We start from the raw sequence: 11207 nt of genomic DNA, 5'->3' as shown, positions 1-11207 counted from the left end.
ACAACACTTAACTAAATATATAAAAATGTAAAAGTACAAAATCGTGAATACATTTAAATAAAATGTTTTTATTTACACATTTAGAAAAATAGAATGTACAATCACAACACAAATTACAAAAAACAACAACAATCAGACTAGAGGACAAAACTAAGAAAAAAATAAACCGTAAAAATAGTATTTTTTATGATTTTTGAATGAGTTAATCCAACACTTTGGAATATGAACTAACTTCAAGAACTGAAGTTAAAATAACAATATTTCCATTTTTAAATGGAGTTACAGTAGAAGTACACAGTGCTATGCAAAAAAAAAGAGGAAAGTTCCAACAGTTTGCAATTAACTAAATGTACTTATTACATTCCACTTTCTAGGCTAAAAGTTTGAAGCGCAAGGTCTGGACTTTAGGAGACACCTTTTGCGAATTCAGCTCGAGAAAGAGCTTCTGGAACACTTCAAACGTGTATTTTACCTTTGGTGGGTAAACCAAGTTCATGGCATAGATTATGCCCATGAGCAATATGCATGCGTTTGACACACTTTTGCACCCATCCTGCACCTCAGTTTCCTCTATGACGATCGACACATGACCAGCATTTGCGTCTCCCTGCGCTGCACTGTTGCGGACGACAAAGATCTTCATGAGCTCGCCAGCATAGTCATCTTTGACGATGTCCTTGCTTACATCCTGTCAAAACATGCAAATTAGTTAACATACATTATAACTTTTCTTTGAAGTTACTGTAGAGGAGACTCATTACATTAGTGGGCATTTAATTCAGTATTTAAGTAGATTATCTAGTCTCCTTTAACTCAAATAAGGATGGGGTAAGGTAATGAAGGAATTTATATTAACACGTTTTTTTTTGGTCCAGTAACGATATGGGTCTGAATGCAGCTCATTTAAATAAATATATGCTTTGTTCCAACCAAGAAGTAAATAACAATATGTAAACTGCATTAAGTATATTGCAGAAATGAGGGGGGAATTTGCGTTTTAACGTCTCAACCATCAATTCTAACACATTTTCAATCAGAAAATGAAATGGAGAAATAAAAGAAAATCTATAAATAATAAATCAAATGCAGTAAAAATATATAACTTATGTTAAATGTATTTAATGCTAAATTAGCTAATCTGAAGATTTTTTTCTCCAAATGATGGCACAAGTTGCTCAACTATAGAGATACTTATTTACAAATATTGAAGAACAGACAACATATTACACATGAATTCAACAATCATCATAACATTTACCTGGTAGTCTTTGATGACTTCCTCTGTACTCTCTCCAAGGAACTCCATCAGGCAGCGGATGATGGTATCTCGTCTACCTTCAACATTTTGCTGTTTAAACATAAATGTAAATTAGAATAAAGAATACTACATAATTGTAAACGTATTCATGTATATAAAAAATACAGCAATCACATTTTAAGAGAATGCTTCACGTTTACATTTTAGTCTAAAAAAACAGGCAGTTTAATCAGGGGGAGAGGTGAGAAAACACGTAATTACTTAAAGATGCTGAAAATGTATCTGTAAAGGCCAGCACATAGAATTATTATTTTTCGTCAGTAAAAGTAATGTCGTTGTATGAATTTCAAAGCTTACCTCACTGAATGAATCCAGCATCAGTTTTATTGTGGAGCCTGCAACCCCGCCTTTCTTCCCAAATATCTTCAGCAGTTTGGGAGTGTAGAAGTCCAGTTTCGTTAAAAACGTTCCCTTCAGATGAAGAGTTGTTATCCTTCTGAACTCCTCTTTGATCTTAAACAAAATGTGATACAAAAAAAAACGATGTCATTAATGTAATACAACAAATATGATTTCCTATCTTTCCTATTGTGAGAATGAATTAGCAAGGTGAATGTAATAACATGGGAAGTCAGTGTAACTTGTTAATACATGCAACATATACACTAGGGGTGCACCGAATGGGAAATTCTTGGCCGAAACCGATACCGAAAATAGGAAACAGTTGGCCGAAAACCGAATGCCGAAAATGATTAATAGAAATATATATATATAATGTATACATTTTTTACCAATGTTGTTCAGCTACCTGATTATGGAAATAGACATGATTATGGCAAAACTTAACTTAAATAATAATCACTATTATGGGTCCATAAAACATTTATTCAGCACTTTTGAATGCATACAGTACATTTATATATGTCATGTATTATTGCTAAAAAACATTATATCGCATTCTTAGTGTCGCCAACTCGTTTCTAATATGCAAAGACAACAAATGCGTCTATGATGTATTTTCAATCAGACGAGATCTCTCTCCCCCGTCTGTGTGCGAGGGGGCGGGGCAGTTTACATACACGCAGTTGCTACATGCAGCGGAGCACACTGCGGAGATGGCGGAGAGAACGCGCTTCGAGGTGTGGTTAAACTTTACCTGTCTCGATGTGGAGAATACTTGTTACCATAAGTGCAATAAGAGTTTAGCATGTAAGCACGAGCAATTTGTCTAAACATTTAGCAAAAGTGCACCGCATGCAGACGGAGGAATGCACCGGGTTCGACCGTCTTTCTAGCAGCTCTGTAGCTCCATCACGAGTAACGTTTCCACGTCAGGTGTTATGTATGCTAGCAGCAACACACGGAGTTAACTACATTATACAAACATGGGTTAATGATTAGAGGTAACTGAGTTATTTAGTTTGTTAAAATTTCCGCTATTCTGTTTACAGTCTGTCATCAGATTATTTAATACGATTTGTTAAAGGCTCAGGGCAATCTCGATGACAAAGGTCAATGTTCCCCCCCCTGTGAGCCAGCCGCGAGCATGGTCGCCGCGTCTTTATTACGTCATCACAACAACACGTTAGGTTACCAACGTAAACCTGTTCTGACATTCGGTGATATTTTTTCGGTGCTAAAACCCTTTCGGCCGAAAGCCGAAAGGGCCTTTTTAACCATTTTCGGCCGATAATTTTCGGTGGCCGAATATTCGGTGCATCCCTAATATACACAAACATCAATCACAGCACCAGGTAGAAAAACACATGAAAGCTAGATTTACCTGATGTTCCGAGAAGAGTGCAGGCCAACTCTCTATGAAGTCTTGGACTGCAGGGCAATCCTCAACAACTTGAAGTCTTCGATATGAGAAAGTCTTGTCCATCTTCTCAGCAACAATCTTCTCATTGTTTTTTTTCTTTACTTCCGTCAATAATTCTACTCTCTCCTTCTCTAAAGTGTCCTTTGTCTCCCCAAATGGCAGCAGTGGCAGGTAATTTACTTCTGCCTTTTTAGGCCTTTTGATGCCTTTGGGACCCTTTTCATTGGACTTCTGCCTTCTTTGAGAGTTCACCTCCAGCTCTGGACAGGCAAGTTGTCGACATCTCAATTTTGCCCGGTAATTGGCCATTTTATATTTGATCCTTTGTTGCCAACCGTATATGCCATTAAAATACCCGGGTTCTTTGAGGCATGGGTACTTCTCTAACAAGGCTTCTGCCACAGCTAACACTTGGACACCGTCAGGGTATGCGGTATGGCGAAACATCGTCTCTGCTAATTTTTCAAGTATGCTACTTGTCAGCCTGGGATTGTTCACAAGGGTGCCATCCTTTTGGTAGGCCTGGTTGCCTGCTTGCAGCATAAGGTCTACGTCATATGAAAAGGCAGGGATTTCAAACCATGCAGGCCACACCTGAGACCGGCAAAGTGTTCCACTTTGATCAGAGGAGGAAAGAAGGATGGTGTCCTGAGATCCAGATGGGTGGACAGAAGAATGATGGGAAGATTCTTCTGCTAGGGAGGAGTCAACGTTGAACACTTCCACATTACTAAGATTTAGTACAATTGGTTGGGTTTGTACAACCTTCAAAGTTCCCTTATCCTCTACTTCCTCAATGCAGCTCAAATTGATGAACTGCCCACCAAATTCCATGTCTTGGTACATCAAGGAAAACTCCCCTGGAATATGAAATGTCTACTTAATTTGACACATAAGTTCCTGGAGTGTTCCGAGGATGCCTGTGGGTAGAACCAGTTTGCGAATATCATTGTCTTCGAAAATTATCCGGAGCTTTGCTGGGGTTTGCAATATCGGTACATACTGGAATGTTTTTCCTTCTTTGTTATCATGTACTATTTTGGCTCAACAACTGAAAAATGTTTCTTCATGAATTGACGTTTCTTGTACGAAGTAGTAAAAGGTCCATCTGTTCCCAAAGATGAACTTACAGGGTGTGCCTCGCAGAGATTTTTCACTAAATCTGAGATTACAGCTGCATCCAAATCACAGTTATGACTCTTTAAAGTTGACTCAACCACATCTCTTAAAACTGGACCGGAGGCAGTGCAGGAAATGAACTGAAGCTCATCTACTATTTCATCAATACACTTGTTTGGCACATTGAAAGTGCTCTCTAGTTTTAGGAAGAGTTGGCCAAACTTCTCTTTTATGAACCGAGATAAATTTTCTCGTTCATCAATTGAGGGCTCAGGATCCTCCTCATCTTCCATAACCTGACTCAATGACTCATTCTGAGCAACAGTGGGATCAGGGTATTTTTTTAAGACTTCAGTTTTAAAGTCTTCCGGGCCATGTGCAGAATGTTTCCTCCGTCTATGAGAAGTAAAGGTTGAATATATATTGGTTTTGAAGCTGCAGTTTTTGAACACACATGCGACCACTTCATATCTCCTCAAATGTCTGCCAAGATGATCAATGTATTGTCTCTCTGAATGAAACAAACTAGAACTGCATAGTAGACAACTAAATGAAAGAACTTCCCTTGCTGTTGCTGACTCTGTGTGCTGTCGGGAAAAATGTGCATAAAGGGCATTATATGTTCTAAATCAGGGGTGGCCAACCCGCGGCTCTTTGCCTAGTTTCATGCGGCTCTTCAGTTCATATCGAATTGTATATGTGTGAGTTTGGAGGAGAGACGCTGACTCCTGACTAGTGTTGCACGGTGTACCGATACTTGAAAGGTACCGCGATACCCTGCCGTTAAAAACGTTACGATTCCTCCGTTTAATTAGTATCGGTACTTTAAGAATGACGGGGAAAGTACTCCGGTGAGAAAGCGCCGTTTTAATAAGAGCCGTGTGTGTTCAGCGCTCTGCTTCCACTCCCTGCACTGCAGCCGTGCCTGCAGTCCCTCCCCTCTCAAGCACGCTCAAGTGCCTCCCCTCTCTCGTGCACGCGCTAGCTGCCAGAGCATGTGAGAAAACGAGAAGCATGGCTGCAAGTGGGAGTGCAACTGCCGCTGCGCCTCGGCTTGTTGAAATTTGGAAGTATTTGAGCTATATCTCTGACAGTGAGGGCAAGCCTACGGACACCACGAGGCCTGTCTGTGAGAAATGTATTCATTAATTAATTTTATTTAATAGGAAATCTTGTCATTTATTTTATTTATTGTTATCATTGTTTAAAAGTTTGTGTTATGGTTCTGGTGTGAAATAAACCACAATAATTACATTTAAGACTGTTTCCCTTTTTTAAGAAAAGTATCAAAAAAGAATCAGAATCGCAATTCTTGACTTGGTATCGAAACCAAAATGTTGGTATCGTGACAACACTAGCTACTCCTGACAGTTAAACCTGATATTTAGTAGGTCTGTTAAGTATTAACATAATTTGGCCGGTCAAAGTTGTTTGGGCTCGGATAAAATCGCTCCGTTACTTTCGTCCCGTGTTACTTTCGTCGCGTGTTACTTTCGTCCCGGCTCCCGGTGTGTATGTGTGGTGTCAGGTGTCAGTATGAGAGGATGACAGCGCGTCTAATTTTGATGTGGCCCAAGAGCCAATCAAAATAATACCTGTGATGCAATGAACCAATCACCTTTGAGGGGGGGGGAACCTATCGTTGATTAAACAATATCCAGTGTTTCCCCTACCATTGTTTTGGAGGGGCGCTGCGCCCCGCCAACGGAGCCACGCGCCCCCCCCCTGAAATTCAAGGTGTTTAAAAAATATATATAATTTTTTTTTTAAATATATATATATATAGCACCAAATTGCAAATAATCTATAACTACTGTCACTTTTCACATTGAACATGTGCTCTTTTATTAAATAAACTAAACGCTTTCATTTTAAGTTGTGAGTTTAGTGTTTTTGACCCTAAGAAACACTGATGCATTAATCAATAACAATAATCCACAGCTCCTCTCTCTGCTCCAGAGGATTTAAAAAAAATATATCCCAATGCCACAAAGATGCATCAGTGACGTGGTTGAAATCTTGTCTCCAGAAAACAAAAAAACGGAAACAAGCGGTATCAGTGACTATGTGTTTGATGTGGCTCTTTGCAGTAACATAGAAAAAATGTGGCTCTTAACCTCTGACTGGTTGGCCACCCCTGTTCTAAATGAACATGGGCAATCATTGTAAAGACAAGGGATTGACTGGTTCCGGGAAAAATGTCCATGTTTTAGCCTATAGTGCTTTAACAACCATATCCTTTTATTTGATTGAAAGTCACAGGTTTTACAGACCCATCTCATCTTGTGGAAACTGAAAAAAAAAAACGTAAACAAATGTTAACCTTTTCAAATCCAAACCATGTTACATAAACATTTCTATGTCAACTTAAACATATACAAATAATAACTTGATAGACTTACTCTTTCGTTGTCGAGAGAATTTGCTGAAAGGTTAATTTCCTTTAGTAGCCTGTGGAATATAGAAGGTACAAAATGTAATTTAAATGGATGTTTTTTTCCTTCATAACTTTACATTGGTTTTAATGGTATTGACTAATGTACGGTGGCTGGGAAGGGCAAACGACAATTAAAAAGTGTGAAACACTTTAACAAAGCTTGAGACATTAAAATGCTATAAAACAAAACACTTTTACCAAGGACATAATAATTTAACATTAAAGGTAGGGTATGTAAGTTTGAGAAACCGGCTTGAGATACACTTTTTGTTATATTCCATGGAATGCTCTTAACATCCCGATAGCAATGAATATCTGAAGTGCTTTGACAAAAAAAAAATCCATAAAAAACGTCATCTGTGGAAGCCGTAGTACTGTAAAAAGCACGACCAGTTATTTTAGCCGGCCCGGGTAAAATAACTGGATGGCCTACCTGCCTGTCAGCCTTCCATCTGGGCACAAACTGATCGCGTGCCCTCATTGGTCATGTGCGCGTTTGTGTGTGTTGGAGGAGGGGCTCTGTAAGGAAGTGGCAGATTTTTTCCTGCTGTGTATTTTCAAATCCTAGCGCACTCGAGCTGGTTTCTCAAATTTACATACCCTACCTTTAACAATAAAAAATTAACAAGTCCCGAAACACTTTAACATTTATTTAAACACTTTTACAAACTAGAACAATTTATTTATTGTCATTTCCATTCAGTCAGAGACATGAATTTGGTGATTTGGCTCAACATAACACAAGGGTGTTAACTTAAAGTGGACCTATCATTAGTGGTGCACGATAATTATCGGTCCGATATTAGGAATTATGACGTCATCCCGATAAACCCGATAAAAGTATTAATAGCCCCGATAATATACAATATATCTTTTGGGTAAAAAAAATAAGGCGGTGTGGGTGGATTGGGATGAGGGGCGCTTGTTTTTCACTCGGCTCCTCCCGTTTTGCCAGTACTGTGGTATTAGTGGTTTAGGAAGAGGGGAGTTTTTCACAAATCCAGCGCTCCCTAACTCATGCCTGGCTTCACGGCCGCACACCATTTACGTCACAGCCAGGCATGAGTTAGGGAGCGCTGGATTTGTGCCGCCACTTTTCAGACGAGTGTTTAGCAGCCAAGTATAATGAGATCGCCACACTCCTTCATACTCTGATTTTTCACCGGACATATGGACCAGTGATGTTAGCCTGCTAGGTCTGACGGCGCAGTGACTGGACAAAGACTACAAACTGTACAGAGCGGTGTTGCATTCTCAGGAGCTACCAGGTTCACACACAGCCGATATGATCCGAGAGGCTTTTGAATACAAATAAATATGGTCACTTTGAAGAGTCAAAACTGTTCTTGGCTTTGTTTTGTTCATAGTAGTAATGCTCATGTCATTTGCTCACTACTAGTCTTTTTTTTACCACCAGGTGTGCAAAAACTACAGCTACATTTAATATATGTATATATATTATATTATTATCGGTTATCGGTATCGGTCTTGAGAAGCAGGAAGTTATCGGTATCGGTTTCAAAAAACCAATATCGTGCATCCCTACCTATCATGCTATATTTGAATAATATATTGTAGGGCCATACCTATATAAGGTATATTTATAAGTTTTATTTTTCAAAATACCAAACAGATTATGCATTTTAGCCATGGCTCATTTTGCAGCCCTGTTTTTGCATGAGCTGCAGCTGACCACGCCCCCCTGCAAAGGAGGGGGGCGGGGAACAAGCATCATGTTAACATCAAATGTATCAAATCCGTTGCAGCCCCGTTTTTTAGATTTGGGCATGGAGGAAAAGAGATAGGGTTTTATTTTCTGACGCTGCGTGTATGATGAACATTCCCTTTCCGGTTTTATTCTCTAGTTTGCCCTTCTCAGCCACCATACTATGGACTCATTTGGGCCTCTTGACTTCAATATGACTGAAATGTTGCAATATTGCTAATGTTTATTTTGAAAACATTTGTAATCACCCAGCTACACACCATACTAATATGTTGTAAACGTACCTGCATAGTCAGATGTCTTTCATTCCCGGTGTACTTTGACTGCAGACACTCACTGCTGGAGAAAAGAAATGTCTAAAAAAAGAAAAGGGAGAGGAACAAATACAAAAGATAAGCTTACATAATACAATCACATCTAGTTTCAACAACTCTGACATTAGCTGGCATGCAAGCCTCTAGTTTTAGGAGTTAAACTGCGGCATTCATGGCCAATAAGCCATAACCAGTGGGTTGATTTTACATAAGATATGCTAAATTGTAGGGATGGGTATCGTTAAGGTTGGAGAAAAAATTAAGGTAAACTAACTAAACAAATTGTGACCAAAACTAACATTGCTTTTTATTTAAATTAAATACATAATATTTCACATCAAAAGAAACAACAATGTTTTAACAAATGGTATTAAATAATCTGATGACAGAATTGTTAACAGAATAGCTGAAACTTTAACAAAATAAATAACTCCGTTACCTCTAATCATTAACCCATGTCTGAATCATTGAGTTAACTCCGTGTGTTGCTGCTAGCATACATAACACCTGACGAGGAAACGTTACTCGTGGATGGGGCTACAGCGCTACTAGAAAGACAGTCGAACCCGGTGCATTCCTCCGTCTGAACGTGGTGCACTTTTGCATAATGTTTAGACAAACTGCTTGTGTTACCGCCCTTACATGCTAAACTCTTATTGCACTTTTGATAACGAGCATTGTCCACATCTAGACGGGTAAAGTTGAACCACACCTCTGAGCGCGTTCTCTCCGCCATCTCCGGCAGCCACGTGTGTATAAACCGCCCCGCCCCCTCGCACGCATGGAGTTAGCGACACTAAAACTGCAATATAATGTTTGTGTAGCAATAATGCATATGACATTGTGTACATGTCTGTGGTCTTTAATAATTCAGCCCCGTTTAATACCCATCCCTACTAAATTGTGATATGTTATTCGTTATGTGGATAGAACATTACACATTAGCTATGTGGTTTTGGTCATATCACGTCAGGTCACTGTTAGTATTAAATACTGGCTGCACGAGGCAGCGTGGCACACACAAACTAAAGCTATATATTAGCTGACACAGTATTTTAGTATCATAATATAGCGCGAACACCGCCTCCCCCCAATAAAAAACCCAAAATGTCCCTAGTCGACGAGTTTGAATCTCTGAATAACCCACTAAAAACGAACCCATATACCGTGACCTGATTTATCCCACGTGCTGAGTTAGCTAGCATGCTAACGAGCTAACCGGCTAAGCGAACTGTTCGCTTAACGTACGTTTTTAATATAGCATTCAGCTGACAAGATAACATGAATGTAACCAGTTAACGAAGTGCATAAATATACTCACATGACTCCAAATCCACGATAATTCAACACATTACCGGAGGATCCATCCATGCCATCTTCCACTCGTAAATGTTCCTCTTCTCCTGAATCTCATACTGTGTGCAACTACTCTGACGTCATAGGGCGTCACCCACCTTCACTGCCAAGGTAAACTTTATTAGCTTTTAACCGTTTTAAAATCAACACAATACTTTAGGTAATATTTACTTGGTTCTATGGTTAAAATGTACTTAACATAATGACGATACAAAATTACATGCAAAATGCAAGTAACACATTAAATAAAAGGAGACATTTTGAGTTAAAGCACTAAATGAGTAATTTCTTGTATAAATTAAACACATAATCTAAGTAATATTTATCGTTTTTATCAGTGTAGTTAGATTCCCCCTTCATGACAACGGGACTGCTGCTCCTAGCTCCTCTGTCTCACTGCTAGCTCCGTTAGCTCCATTAGCTCCGTGATGCTACAGGGGCTCAGCTCATGCGGAGAACACTATCTTGAACTCGGCCGTGTTTGTTGTGTTGGTTCCTGGTGGACTATTCTTCATGCAAATATAGGATTTATCTGCGGTTAAAACAGACCGTCCATGAATGCAGTTTCTTTCGGTAAGTCAACCCCGCACACTTTATGTTATTTTACTGGTGTTTTTATTAAGCTAACGTTAATGAATGTTTAGAGTTGGGTTAGCATTTGAGCAATCGGTAGCTCCATCTGTGCTAACGATGCTATGCGTAGCATCCAAGTTAAACGTAATAGAGAGGTGTAAAACATTAAGTGGGATGCTACTGTATACCAAAAGAATTCTGTGCGAGGTTGGTAAAATAAGGTCATCCTTGTACGTTAGATAGTTAGTTTGCTAGTTAGGTTACTGTATGCATTGTTAAGGTTCATTTATATTCGCTATGCTCTACTATACCATAAAATAGACTAGCTGACGTCAACGTATTGTTGAAGAGAGGCTTAGTGTATATTAAATCAACCTCACAATGTGTGTATAATAAAATATTATTAACAATGCCTCTTTTCATTGTATTATCATCACACTTGAGAAACAGCCTTATTGTGGTTGTAGAACGGAACATGTAACTTAATGCCTGCATTTAAGGACGATGAATAGTGTAGTCAATGCTTTAGTGACTGTTATGCTGTGTTCGTTATTCTCGCGTCCAGGAGAGAAGCTTTAAAAGGAGACTAAATGGAGTCTCTG

At 39.1% G+C, this 11207-nt stretch overlaps 1 protein-coding gene across 1 annotated transcript; it reads right to left on the bottom strand.

Annotated features, from left to right (window-relative positions):
• Positions 1–370: 370 nt before the first annotated feature.
• Positions 371–3389, bottom strand: LOC117532895. The gene is made up of 4 exons (XM_034196490.1): positions 3042–3389; positions 1616–1771; positions 1259–1348; positions 371–688 (listed from the first exon to the last, which is right to left on the bottom strand). Exons 1-4 carry the CDS (start codon positions 3387–3389, stop codon positions 371–373), a joined length of 912 nt encoding a protein of 303 aa, XP_034052381.1.
• Positions 3390–11207: the final 7818 nt, after the last annotated feature.

Source organism: Gymnodraco acuticeps, unplaced genomic scaffold, assembly GCF_902827175.1.
Source record: "Gymnodraco acuticeps unplaced genomic scaffold, fGymAcu1.1, whole genome shotgun sequence".
Lineage (NCBI taxonomy): Eukaryota > Metazoa > Chordata > Actinopteri > Perciformes > Bathydraconidae > Gymnodraco > Gymnodraco acuticeps.
This window is presented reverse-complemented; position numbering and strand designations above follow the sequence as displayed.